The sequence below is a fragment of the Polypterus senegalus genome, chromosome 1, assembly GCF_016835505.1.
Source record: "Polypterus senegalus isolate Bchr_013 chromosome 1, ASM1683550v1, whole genome shotgun sequence".
Taxonomy (NCBI): Eukaryota; Metazoa; Chordata; class Cladistia; order Polypteriformes; family Polypteridae; genus Polypterus; species Polypterus senegalus.
The window spans coordinates 253962144-253977252 of NC_053154.1; the positions used below are offsets into that span (position 1 = coordinate 253962144).

Here is a 15109-nt window from a genome sequence, read left to right on the forward strand (position 1 = left end):
CACCCAACAAAAACATACACAGAAGAGGCAAGAAAAGCAGAAGAAAAAGTTGAAAGCAAGTCATGCACTCATTTAAAGAGACATTTTACAAAACCAACATTTGTACATCTTTAATAACACTGCCCATGACTCAGTATTTGAAAAATACTTTAGAAAATGGATAGATGTTGAGAAGAATGTAAAGAATTAATAAACATTTCTGGTGCTATTGGCTTCTGTAATCATTTGCCTTTAATAAGGGAGCTTTTAATTTATTGAAGAATGATTTTAGGTACAGTAAATCTGGAAACGCTTCACCGTGTCCTTTGGTGTCTAATTAGGGAAAGCTTTGGTTAATATGCACTAATTAGGTTTTAAAAAGTGCACAATATACTAACGGATGAAGTAGGTACAGTTGTCCCATTAGGATTCTCTTCTGTCCTCCTACTGTAAATAAACAGTGTTGATACTTCCAGCGGCTCATTGTGAAGATTTCTCAGCTGTAAATGCCTGTACCCTGAAATAAAACACATGTCCAATACAAATCATCTTCTGTCTAGTCTCACTCAGCAGATACTGTTTACATTCATGCAGAAAATGTCAGCCAACTAAATTGTAAATGTTGGAATGAGGGATATTGAACTGATGAAGAAAAGTTGATTATGTAAACGAAGAAAGTAACAAAATAGTATTCAAATAACCAAACTAACGACCAGAATAATAATTTGGAAATTACTGCTCTGTTTTCTGTACAACCATTATTTACAAACACTACATTGGTAGAAACATAACATCATATATAAAAACAACACCTATAGGAAATACTGCAACCTTTAGTTATAGGTTATTTGGTTATATTTATATTAAATTAACACACAATGTCACTTTGAACCTTTAAGAAAACTACTTCTACAAAAAATTAAGCTTTCTGTTTTCCAAATAATATTAAATTAACAAATACATTATTCATTGAAAAATTTACACTGTCAATTGAAAGCCAAGTTTACCCAAACATACCTGAAAAATGAGTCTATTACCTTATTTATTTTTATTTTGAGAAGTTTTTTTTTATATAAAGTACTGTAGTTTAAATTGATTGTCAAGTTGATTCTATACAAAAATTACCTTTTCAATTGCATTTAAGGAAACCTGAACCATTTACCTCTTTTTAGTGCCTTCAATGGAATTATGCGTTGAGCAGTGACAGCAGAGCTGTTATTTTCAACTACTGCAAAGCGAATAAAAGCCAGATCCTCAAAGTAGACATGGAAAAGGAATTGTTCATTCCACATAGGATTTAAGGTGTTGCGATGAATAGGTTTGGTTCTCATGTGGCAACTGTCAGCTGGTGTTCCAAGTACATCTACTTCAACACAGGGGCTCCCTAATGTGTTACCAGGACAGACATTCTGCCCAGAAATAATCTAACAAAAAAGAAATAAAATATCACAAAATCTAAGTCACTTTCCAACTATTATTATTGCATTTTCTGTATATTTTATCTTGAAAATATACTTAAAAAATCATCTAACACATTCTCACTTTTTTTTCACAATTTTTTGCACATTTTGAATTATATTACAAAATACTTATCTGTCTTTTTAAAGTGATATACTGTATAGCAGTGAATAGATGTAATTCTTTTCATATTACTAAGACAGTGGCCCACCTTCTTGAATGTTTTATACCAGTAAGAAGATACTTACGCTGACGAGAAAAGCTTGCAAAACTGTCACTATTTTTCTTGAAAACAGTGATATGCACGGACCTGTGTGAGAATCTTCTCACCACATGCGCCTGTGAGTAGCTTTAGTATGGTTTAACCTGTACAGCAAACTCAGTATAAGAAAGACTGGGGGTTATTGGTTACAAGCTACACAAGATGTGGCCATAAGTGCAAAATGCCAGGTTGCATGGCATTTTGGAGAAAGCAGATATCTTTGTCTCTCACCTGTGACATAACCATCATCCTTGCCAAAAGAAAGATACAATATGGGCCAAGAAAAGATAAAATACGTCATTGAGCTGTGTATTGGATTGTTAAAAGTTTGGTTTAGAGGTGAGCATCAGTCACATGGTGACTTACTGCACCTTACTCAATTTCTATGATGCAGGACTTAAACTTTTGTAGTTTAGCAGACGTGGGTGATAAGACTTTATTCCTGGATAATTTTAGGGATTTTATAAATACCAACCAGACCACTTTTTTAGGTCTCAAAAGGGGCATTGTCGGGGAAAAAAATAGGCCACCTTGTTAGCCTTTATCTATTATTTTTATTATAGTAGATCAGCTGTGATTGTACTGTGAAAAATAAAAAGCACTGATAAACGGATTTACTCTCATCTGTGTCATATCCCCACCCCATCCCCAAATAATTTACTGCTGTTATAAGAATCCACTTACACTATATCCCGAATTCAAGTACATTTCAGAGGAGAAACCAGGAATACAGTCGGGAGTACAAATGAAATATTTTGCGAGAGCAGGAGAAAGAAGGCAGGAATGGATGAAAATGGAGTGGAATTTTGTGAGGAGCGGTGTAAAACAATGACAGGAGTGATCTGGAATGGTACAGCAAAAATCATTGTTGTGCAGAATCCTAGCCTACTGTTTCCTATAGAAAAACATGATAAAAATGGTTGTATTGCTCATTGCAGAAGCACATGACTTGAGAAAATTGACTTAGATGAACCTAATAACGACCTGGGGTGCATTTCCTGAAAACGATTAATCTTACAGATTAACACGCAACTTTATGATGCACATGCTAAAAGTTCAAGTTACTTTTGCTTGTGTTTCCCTTCTTAAGAAATCATTTTACGAGTAGGTATAAAGTACTACTTAGGCCGGGTTTATACTTCATGCGACGCGACACATGCTGCAGCGTTTGCTCCTGCTAAGCAAGCGTTATACTGTTTATACTTGCGCGCGTACTTTCCGTAAATCTAGAGGAATCCACCAGGTGGCAGTGCAAGATATTATCACGGTGAGAATAGTTTCGGCTTCGCTGTGTTGTGAATTGCCTGGAACACCCATTAAATTCTGATGACACCTTGCCGCAATAGCTTTGAAAAGGATATTAATGATTAATTCTATCAATCCAAGGATGTGTCCATTCCGGCTAGCATTGGGCACGAGGCGGAAACAATCCTTGGACGAGGCATCAGCTCATCGCAAGGTGAATACAAGCACTCACATACACTAGTGTCATTTTAGTGTCAGCTGCAGATCTTTGGAAGGAAACCGGAGCACACTGAGGAAACCCAGCAGGAAAACATGTAAACTCCAGGCAGGGAATATCAGCGACGTGACTCCCCGCAAGACAGCAGCGCTACAGCTCTGCCACCATGTCACCCCCATGTGTGTAATTATTAACAGTGTTCATTATTTAAACGAAATTAACGATTTATTTGCAAAATGTAACATACATACTTTAATGCATTTCATCATGAAAGTAATATCAAGTATAAATCTAAGGATTCTAAATGTGCAGAGACTTAGAATATCATACATTTAATGTGTTCAGTGTGGCGATCTATTGCTGTTTCCCGCTGCTGTCAGGTCAGGAGGAAGCCCCATAAAAGAAAGACAGCACAAATATTGGAGCATGCACATCAAACCTACTAGGATCCGCATAGTGGCTTTCTGTCACATGTAGATAGTAAACAGAGACTCTGACGTCATGTTCTGACTTTTATCACACTGCGCCCCCTCCACTTTTTGCTAGTACTGCAACTCACGCACATGTTGCATTAATTCCTGAGGAGATGCTCAGAGGACGCGTCAAATGAACGCTGGGAATATGTGGCAGCCATGATGTGTGCGTGTACGCGTTCTGAGCGTGAAGTATAAATGAGCCCTAAGTTAACTCCGCCCCTCAAGTCACCTACAACAAACATCAGAAGTCGGCTGAAAAGCAGTCGATTGGCAAGACTTTCATTAATCCTTCCATGCAATGAAAAAAGTTAAAAGTAATATGAAGTAACCATAACATTATAATTTCATAATATAATAGGACAAAGCATATAAATGTACAGTACACAAAATCAGACATGTATTATTTCTGAAACAAACATAGGAAAATGACAGACACATGCCATAAAAGAAAATCCCTGTACTAAAATACTAAATAAATAAAAAGCACATTTTTTTGGATAGCATAAGAGGGCAAGAATACACAATGAGATAATGACATCCTGCATGGAGTTTGCATAGTCTCTTCAACTGAGCTTCCTCTGGTTTCCTCCCACGATTCAAAGACATGCAGGTTAGGTGAACTGCCATTGTTGACAATACTTTCTTATCTACAACACTGATCTGTGATATTTAGTAACACAGGCACTGGAAAGGGTTTTCTTAATGTTTGGCCTACAGACATCTAGCAGTTTTATGATAATAAGCACATCCATTTAACCATAACCGAACTGCAATTTAACTGGTGTGCTTCTTGTCAGAAAAATGTCACAAGTTAGATGGCCCAAAGCAGTTTAAGCAGTGTGTGTCAGGTAATTTGACTAGTTTGTTTCTGATCTGAGCTGTAAAAGTATTTTAAAAAGTAACTGCGAATATGCACCTGACTTTAGACTCTTAAAACAAGGGTCAGATATTCATTTCAAAATATTAGTTGGAGCTGCTTTGGGCTTTCTGTGTCAAAGTGTCTAAACTGATACAGGTGCAGCTCACCATATCTCACACTGGCTCATTCACCTTCTGATCGTCATCTTTGACACACCATGCAGATCAGCAATCTGTCGTACTTGTAAAACACATAAAAGGAAGTGTTCTATTGACTCAGTTATAATGTGAAATGATGTGTGATCTAGGGAAGGTAACTTTGTCACCTGACCTGGTATGTTGCCTAGTCCATAGCACCAGTTCTTCGATGTTTTCAAAAATAGTTTCAATGATATCGTAGTCTAAAAGGGCTGACAACATTGTAATTTGTTCTGAAAAATCTTCAAATTTCACTCTAAAACAAGTAATAACTTCTGTAAAATCCATTTCATCAGCAGTGTTAAGCATTTTTCTAATTAATTTATGTGGTTTATTATTTACCTGTATCTCCCGCAGTAATCAACAGAAGACGATTCACCAATCAAAACACATGATGCGTTTGGAGGAATATTACAGGCAAAATTAATCTAAATGATACATTTATTTATTTATGCATACATTTCATCACACATTTATTTATTTTTGCTCACATCAGATGATACATTTATTTAGGCTCACATTTCAGGGAATTGTAATGTTTATGCGCATTTATGTATTTATATAATTTTGTCGAGAGTGTGCACCCTTGTGTGAAGCCTATCACTTGTGTTTTCTCATTTATATTGTTTTATTTTCTTTTAATGGAACTGTTCTACTATTCCTAACTCTTTGTTTGCTTAAAACAAAGTCACAGTCATTCTCTGGGCTATTTCTACCTACTGCTACCATCTTTATCACATTAATAAGATAGCCTTGGATTTTTCCACTTATTCCACTAGTATAGAAAGATTACCTTTTTGGACTTTTTTTTCATCTTTGCGACATTTCCCTTCTCCAGCATCATTACTTATTTACACACATTAGCAAGATGTTGCAAGTGTCGATAATTCCATCACTTCAGGATTTTAAAATCATCTAACTATCTAACACCTTTTCTTGGTGCCATTCAGATTTGCGTCTAGATATTATACTTCAGTTTTCTCATACAATTTGAGCGCACTTTATTTACTACAATATTTTCTATACTGACAACTCAAATGCCCTGATTATTTAGCATTGCTTCATATCATGTCTCTATTTTAAACTGCTACTTTCATCAAAACTCTAGGCGACTATGCTTCTTAAGGGGAAGGTTTTTTGGATATGTTTCACTGGTGCCACTTTTCACTGATCTTCTTGTGAGCCCTTGAAGAACTATAAAAAGAGCCTGGTATGAATCTAGTGAGAAGTGTTTGAATTAATCTCTCACTGTTTGTTAAAAAGAAAATGAGCCAACGTATCTGATGGCATTTAAAATTATTAGGAATAACTGATGGTACTGTATAGATGAAAAACTAATAACAGATAAATTCAGTAACAGCTGTTGCAATCTAAGGCCTCCTGCATCCTCCACAAGGACATAAATCCAAAACTGAGATATATGATGGTGATTTGTATTATTTCACATTAAATTAAATTCAATGCATAAACTGGATTAAAACAAATTTCAAACATTAGCTTAATTACAAAAGTATCAATCTAATTTAACAGTAAAATTTAAATTGTAAGCAGCTTATTAAAACACTAATCATTATTATAATTTAACCCTGAAAATAAAACATAAAAAATTAATAAATTACAATTAATTCACTCATTTTCTGAATTGTCTTTTCCAGTACAATTCAGCGTTTCAGTTCCTACATCTACACTCAGGCATACAGGGCCAAATCAGATAAACTGGCCTATTTGGATGTTTTAGGGTGAGTGAGAAAACTGTAGCTTACAGAAAATACATGCAGACATAGTGTGAGTATGCAAAATCCACATTCAGAGAGAGAGAGAGAGAGAGTGGGGTAAGGTTTGTTCCCACAAGTTTTAAGAAGTGCACATTATTTACTGTTTAATAATCTGATTTTATTTCAGTATCAGAAATATAATTACTGTATGTATAGTTATTTCACTTTGAAATGTATATGGCAAAATGATGTTGCAGTGGGTGGTGCTGTTGCCTACAAGCTCCAGGAAGCTGTGTCAATGTCTTCATAGAGTCTACATGTTCTTCCTAGACAGAGTGTTGTTCCTCTCAAATCCTATAGAAATAATCTTGGAATATGCTTTAATCTCATTTGGCTCAACATTGCTGGTGTAGGTGCAAATTAAATATGACTTAAATATATGCCTCTGGCAACTAGTACCTTAGAAAAAGCAAAGATTGTTTTATATTAGCAGATGAGATGCTGAAACAGAGACCTGTTTTTACATTAAAAGGGACTAAAACCTTTTTTTCCCCAATTTCAAGACAAAAAAATGCCAAAAACAGAAGAATTCTAAACGGGAAAAAGTACATTTATGAAAGTTAGATTAATAATTTAGTCCTGCATTTCAGAATTAAGCAAGCATGAAAACACATGTGTCTTCGTGGGTTTTGTCCAGTGCTCCAGTTTCCTACCACAGTCCAAAGATATGCAGGTTAGGTGAACTGGCAATCCTAAATTGTCCTTAGTGTGTGTGGGTGTGTGTGTGTGTGTGCCCTGCAGTTGGCTGGCGCCCTGCCCGGGGTTTGTTTCCTGCCTTGCGCCCTGTGTTGGCTGGGATTGGCCCCAGCAGACCCCTGTGACCCTTTAGTTAGGATATAGCGGGTTGGATAAAGGATGGATGGATGAAAACACATAGCCCTGATACTGCATTGGCTATATACAGTATACCTGTATGTTACCCAGACAGCATTTGACCTGCTTAAACTGAACTGTAGTAAACAGGTTCAGAAAAATGGAATACTGGTACTCACAGGCACTTATATTAACTCACAGGCTTTTTTGGAAAAAAAAAAAAATAATAATTTCCCTTTCTTAAGTCAAAGCACAGTTCCTTAAATGTAAAAAAAAATAAAACTTAGCATATGGCATATGGCAGTTTGTTCGTAAAGATCTAGAGCTCAGTGTTACCAGTGTGTACTGTCATTGAGTTCTTTATATTCCACATACATGGCTCAACAACTGACTAGTAAACTGAAAACTTAAATATCACTTGTTCAGAGATCAAAATTGAAGCCTTTCATCCACCACCAACAGTAACTAAAACTGAGTCTCACTGTCTTACAGAATTTCACAAGCAAATCTAGTAAAGGATAGAAGGAATCACAAATGTGTTTCAACATGTAAATGTTTAATCTATTATAATAACTTTATTTGAAATTCAAAACTATCCATTTTTTAACCTCATTTAATCTAGTAAAGGGTCTTGGAATCCTTTACATCAATCAATTTATTCACCAACCAAAAAATGATTCTATTTTCATGGGTTCAGTGAGAACTTCATAAACAAGGCAGGAACCAATTGCAGTGCAAACTTTCAGATACCAGCAACAGTAAACCTGGCCAATTAACACACATGGCATGTGGATGTGGAAGGAAAAACTGAGTAACCAGAATGTGAATCCTTTTTAATTTGTAATTACACAATTTAATTCAGTATTTGCGTTCATAGCAATTACAAAAATGAAAAACCTTGATAGCCTTATTGTAACTGAAATGGCTGAGCAGAGGAAGTGGCAATTTATGGAGAAAAGGAAAGAAATATTAATCCCACCTTACTTAAGAGCAAAAGAAACTCAATTAATCTAGTGAAAAAAGAATAAATATATATAATTATATGTATATATATATATATATATATATATATATATATATATATATATATATATATATACTGTATATATTGTGAAGGACAGCCGGGTCCCATGCCCGGCAGGGACGCCCCTGCTATTTATGTTCCCGGGACGCTTGGTGGCAGCCTCCCTGGCCGACGGTGACTCCCCAATCGCCCGCAGGGCTCCATGGGAGATGGAGTCCTCCACAGCTTGGTTGGGGCCCGGCATGGCCGCTAGGGGGAGCTGCCTGCTTTCCACAGCCCTGCTGGACGAGCTTTCAGCACCACCCGGAGGTGCAATCGGGACCAGGTGGTTAATCACCTGGAACGCTTCCGGGTGGGCTATAAAAGGGTCCAGCCACCACCACTCGGAGAGCCAGAGTTGGGAGGAAGGAGACGAAGCTTGCCTGGGAGGAGTGGTGGAGAATTGTGGTTTGTTTTTGTGCTTTGTTTTGTACTTTGGGAATGTGTTTGGGCTGTGTGGCACGGGGAAGACGTGTCACACAGCTGAAGAAAAAATAAGCCTGTGTGTTTGTGTACACGTGCCTCTGCGTGGTCTGTGCTGGGTCGGGTGCTATATAGCGCCTTTTACTATATATATATATATCAGAATAAATGGCACAGCTCAGAATGGTTGCAGTTTAAAATGAAAGGTAAAGAGTTCTGGGAAAAGCTTAACACTACCCATTCCCCCACATATGCTTTAATACAGCTTTCTGCCAAATCTTAATGTGGCCATTTTGAGTCAAACCAGTACTGTCTTAAGAGACCAAAGTGGATCAGTGCTTATCACTCACCACAACAAGTTGTCTGCAAGATATTAATCGAGAAATTATGTTGAAACAATTAAAACAAGATTTGGAAAATTTAGGCACACTTTCACAATGTAATTTGCAATCTGAGAAGCAGTAAGGCAGGATCCAGGGAATTTTTGAATGTATATTAATTTTATAAACAAAGAGCATAGTTTTTAAATAAACTGAATTTCTCCTAAAAAGAACTGTATTTTAACTCATATGCCTAAGCTACTTACTGTATATAAATACTGTAATACTGTAGCCATGACTCTCGCTGGAGAATTTATACTTACAATTAAAGAGAAAACAGCAGGACCCATACTCTCAACATCTCTTTCTAAAGGTGAGAACTGCTGGTACATTGGGCAGCTTTTGTCCCTGAGAACTGGTGGCTTTAAAACATATCCACAACCACCATTTTCCTCAAACATTGCTGCATTCAGTTGCATGGGAAGGTCTATTAAAACACAACAATGTAAAAAGGCAACATTATAGAAACAATGATAGCAGTTCTGTGCATACAATGCAGCATATGGTCTCAAACTAATCAAACACATTTGTTTTAAAAGGTCCAAAAACTAACACAAAGGCTAATATTTATGACTTACATAGTATTAAAGATGAAACACACAGAACTCTGTGAATATTTGAATGCATTTGACTGATATAAGAGCCATTCTCTGATCTAGTAGAAAAGCATTAAAACATTTAAAACACTGATTTATTTGTGTACATTTTGCAGGGTGGTAAATAAATAAGTTTGTAAGAAGATCAGTTCTATAAGCAATTCATTTAATATTTTAATAATAAAGTTAATTTACTGATTTAAACATAATTTTACTTTGGCTTAAAGCATTTTGATACTGTACATTATAAGGATGTTGAAGCTTGGATTTAAAGTAATAGAAAATCAAACAAATATTTGGTTTTTCTTTCTAATAAACATTAACCAAGACAAGTAAATAACTACTGAGATTTGGAATGGTGAGTAAACTATCATATGTATAAAAAAAGAACTCAGTACTCAAATTATTCAAAAACATGTGCAGTGATACAATAGGAAGTCCTATCTAAGAATTTCTTCTCTTATCTACTGTTAAGCTACATCCCATAATTAGGGGAAACATGGCCATATTTTATGTAGCATCCCGGAAGTATTTACTATATCAGAGCAAAACATTTAACTGAGTCTGCTATTATCATTTATAGGAAATTTTTGAAGTGGAATAAGGCACAACTGCAGAATGCACCTAAATAGTTCTATTTTAACAAGGAGTTTTGCAATTACTTTTATCTTAATTTTCTTTAAAATACTCAACAGGTAATAAACTTCTTACTGAAGTACAGTAGAATATATCTATGATATTCCTTATACTGCAAATACATTCAGGAGTTTGCATTTTCAATTTTTTACACTTCTTCGTAAAATGCAGTATGCCATGTTAATGCTCTAAATAAGAGCTGCTGGCTGTGACTTCAGTTACGGGAATAAAAACAAGAATTACAAAAAATAAATAAACTATATGTATAAGTAAGTCAGTGTAAGTCAGTTACTGAACATGCTATTTTTAATTATAAGTATAAGAAACAGAACACTTTTGAATACAGACATAAACCTGTTACTTCTTACCATCTGTTTGATAATTCAGTGCCACCAGCTGAATCCCATGCAGCCAAAAAATAAGAGGATGTGGATTTGAAGAGTCAATTCTTGTTGCAGCTGGGTATGTTCTCAGTAGCTGGCAAGTAGTGTGCTGAATTAGCTTCTGTGAATATCTCCTACAGAGACGTTTTGCTGCATTCTCATTGACAGAAGAGATATGATAGCATTTAGGTGTCCGAATAATTGCACTCAGTGAAGTATTTGGACTAAGTGTAGAAGAAGGAAGAGAGAGAGGAGGAGGAGGAGACGATGAAGCAGAGGATTCCTCCCAACTGAGTCGCATGTTGTCTAAAGAGCCTGAAATATATACATATATATATATATAAAAATATGCATACGATAAAGTACCTGCCAAATAATACAGAGTACACGATACGTATTTCACCCTAATTGGGGCTCATCAGGTGTATGCACCTTTGCAAACCATTACAGGGAACAAACTTCAGACGTCAGTAACTGAGGCGAAGCCTCTGATATACACAACAGTAAGTAAAAAGGTGGAAAGTATTTACCGGGGTGGCCAACTCCAATTCTCGAGAGCCACAGTGGCTACAGGTTTTCAATCTAACTACAGTGGAACCTTGGTTTGCGAGTATAATTTGTTCCAGAAACATGCTCACAATCCAAAGCACTCATAAATCAAAGCGAATTTCCCCTTAAGAAATAATGGAAACTCAGATGATTTGTTCCACAGCTCAAAACTATTCATATAAAAATGATTATTACAAAATATAAAGTAAAAATGCATAAAACAAATTAACCTGCACTTCACCTCTGAAAAGAATCATGGCTGGTGTGAGTGAGTATCTAAACTCTTGTGGGATTCCATCCAACGGGAAGACTCGCTGAAGAGCGTCCCAAAGCAATCGCAGGCTCCCAGCACTGTAGTAGTTCGCCGAAAAAGCAAATCCGAAAAGATCGCAGACATGCTATAAGAGCCTGCCGTTGATGGGTGATACAAGGAACAAGGAACATTATAAATATGCAGGGCACAGTATTACTTGGCCACTAACCAGGGCATGACCCTGCCTGACTGCTGTGACTGTGTATATGAGAGCGGCAGATCCCGTTACAATAAATAACTGTGCTGTTACTGTTTCAAGCTGAATAAAAGCTGGTGTCGCTAAAGTACTGAGACTCAGCTTCGTGTTTTAGGGTGCAAAACAGAGACTCACACGTTACACACACACACGTGGAAACAATGCTGTAGTAAACAGTATACAGTACGCTCATACGGATGTTGACTATACGAGTGAGGCATGCCGATTGACAATTACCCACAATCACGTAGCGAGAGAGAGAAGAACCATCAGCTTAGTTGTTTTCACGTGATGCTCGTTTATCAAGTCAAAATTTATTAAAAATTTTATCTCGTCTTGCAAAACACTTGTAAGCCAAGTTACTCACAATCCAAGGTTCCACTGTATTTTAATAATTAGTGACTAGTTTTTGCAACTAATTATCTTCATTTAATTTATTTACTGTTGAAGAATCAGACCCTTTAAATCAGAGATGAGCAACTTCAGTCCTGGGGCCTCATGCATAACGCCGTGCGAAGAATTCACACTATAACATGGTTTACGGGCAAAAGCGGAAATGTGAGTACGGCCAAAAAAATCCAGATGCATAAATCTGTACAAACGCCAACTTCCACGTTCTTCCGCTACATAAATCCCGCTACATAAATCCCCTTCCAGAATTACGCCTCTTTGAATATGCAAATCAATATAAATAACCCTTAAGCTCAGTGTTCTGTGAAAAGCCAATGGCAAAGGCACGGGGGGAAATAGAAGAATTTCAGCAAATACCAAATGGAGGCAAGGAAAATCGTACTATGTGTTGGTTTAAACAGTGGTATAAACAACAAAAGGAAGTTGATTGAGTGACATAGAGTGTCGGAAAAACTCGAAAGCTCAAGTTCACAAAGTCGCATAGTGCATGAAATAAAAAAGAAGTTGTCAGCTATCAAAGTCGCCGTGAAAAGACGATTTGTAGCCCACCGTCTGAGTGTCATATGAAAGCTTATTAGGGTACAGAGAAAAAAAAATAGGCACACAGTGGGAAAAAAAGCATGAAATGTCAACTTTAATTTCAAAATTTCCACTTTAATCACATAGTTTATTTTGTCATTAAGGTAGAATGTCATAAACTTCATCTTACAATCGTTTAATTTACTAGTTTCTGAAATACCATTGTAACTAAAGCTGCACGTTAAATACTTTGTTTTGTATTTGTCTTCTATGTGCCTATGTGGGTGAATCACTACGTGCTTCTTACACGGGCTTTCTTTTTCTCCGACAGGACAAAGATTCCATTACATTCGTGATATTACAGCTGTCTGAATAATTAAAATACTGAGATGTATACTTGATATCATTTTCATGATGGCAGAAGTAAAAGCATGTTATTAAACTTGGGAATACGTTGGTGCAGTGATTGTTCATGTCTCACGCAAGATGCTTGCTGTGCCGTGCGCAACCTTTGATGAAATAATTTATTGCAGCAATACTGTCTCTTTCAAACATACTAACTCCCAATTCCTGTCCTTACTTTTCTTTCTCCAAATACCCAATCGCCACACAATCAGCTCTGTAACAGACATTAAGCCATCTGTAAGCTTAGAACACCGATTCTTCAAAACTTTTAAGGAACACTGAAATATCTTCATAGTACATGTTTAATTATTCTATCCATCTATCCTTCCAGTGTCATGCCAACCCCAGCAAGAATACAGCGCAAGGCAGGAACAGTCCATGAATGGAGCGCCAGCTCCTCGCTAGCGCTGCGGCACCGTGTCCTCACATGTTTAATTATTAACAATACAGTATAGATTATTTAAATGAAGTTGAAGTTTTATCTGTATAATATAATAAACATATTTTGCTGCATTTCATCTTAAGTGATATCGTCATCATATGTAAATACGTGCTTTATAAAGTGGCTCAGGTTGTGCAATATTATAACTGTGTTGCAAGTTTACACTGAGGTGATTGTACTTATAAAACAGTTCTACAAGGATCACTTGATGGACTGATTGAATGCGTTTGTAGTTCTTGGGATGAAACTGTTTCTGAACCACAAAGAAAGGCTCTGAAGCGTTTGCCGTATAAGACCAGTTCAATAGACAACATGGCTGAGGCAGCGTATACTTGATGCTGTATACCGATAATTCTCTGTGATTCCACACTCAGATACAGTGATATAAATACTCTGAGTGGTGCAATGAGAGTAATATGGAAAAAGATGATCCACTGTGGCAACCCCTAACAGGAGCAGCTGAAAGAAGAAGAAGAAGAAGAAAAAGGTGCAGTGAGAGTAACAACACTAAAGCAGCTATGGTATTTAGAACAGTTTGACCATTCTGTGGATTATTATATTATTACAGGTTAATTTCAGTGTATTTATAAAGCCGCGTCAGAGATGTGGATCTAAAAAAGAAAGGGAAACCACACTGGAACAGTAGCTCTGCTTTGAGGCTGGGTGCCGCCAGTGTGCAAAACTGAACGGAGAACCTGCGTATGCCAGGGTTGGAGCTACTGTGAAAATATGCGTGACCTTACAGCAAGTTTAGGTTATATACATCGCAAATCGAACGTGGAAATGTCCGTACATAACATTTTTGTGCGTACACACAGTTTATACATGAGGCCCCTGGAGAGCTGCAGTGGCGTTAGATTTTTGTTACAACCCAATTGCTTTATGAGAAATTATTAGTTGCTGATGAAGAACTTATTGCTTAAGTAACACTTTTCTCCTTCATTTTATTTGTCTCGCTTGTTTAGAGTTTGAACCCTTAATTGCTTATTTTAGTCTTAAACAGCTGTATTCATTGTGTTAACTACTCTTTACTAGCAGTAAAACGCAAATGGCAAAGGAACTATTAATTCTACATCTAGCTTGTCTCTGTTTACATCTGTGTGTATTCATTATTCACTAGTTAATCATTAGAAAGGAAAAAGAAAACTTTAATTTAAGAATGAACTAACATGATAGAGTTAAAACACTAACAAGCCATGAAATTACATAAGATCTGTTATTGGTGAGGATTGGCTTCTAATTAAGCAACTGGGTTAGAACCAAAACCTGCAGCCACTGTGGTTCTCCAGGATCGGAGTTGATCACCCACTTCTTGTATACTATATACAATAAAAGTATAAAAATGGGATACAATAATATATTATTAAATCATCAAATATACTTGCCTGAATCAATAAAACAAACAATACTAACAAGAAAAAAGGACATTGAACTGCAGGGAACATGCATCCTATAATAAAATAGTCCTCTGAGAAATACAAAACAAAACATATTTCAGATATATTAATCAAA

General features: G+C 36.4%; 1 protein-coding gene across 8 annotated transcripts in view; it reads right to left on the reverse strand.

Moving 5' to 3' along the window:
- plce1 (phospholipase C, epsilon 1) overlaps positions 1-15109 on the reverse strand; it is a 310281-nt gene that overhangs the window by 24465 nt on the left and 270707 nt on the right. For all 8 annotated transcript variants that reach the window (XM_039772108.1, XM_039772100.1, XM_039772116.1 and 5 more), the window contains 4 exons: positions 10748-11077; positions 9411-9574; positions 1142-1403; positions 378-496 (listed from right to left, as the gene is read on the reverse strand). In XM_039772108.1, coding sequence (XP_039628042.1) covers positions 378-496; positions 1142-1403; positions 9411-9574; positions 10748-11077 — 875 coding nt within the window. The remainder of the gene's footprint in view (positions 1-377; positions 497-1141; positions 1404-9410; positions 9575-10747; positions 11078-15109) is intronic.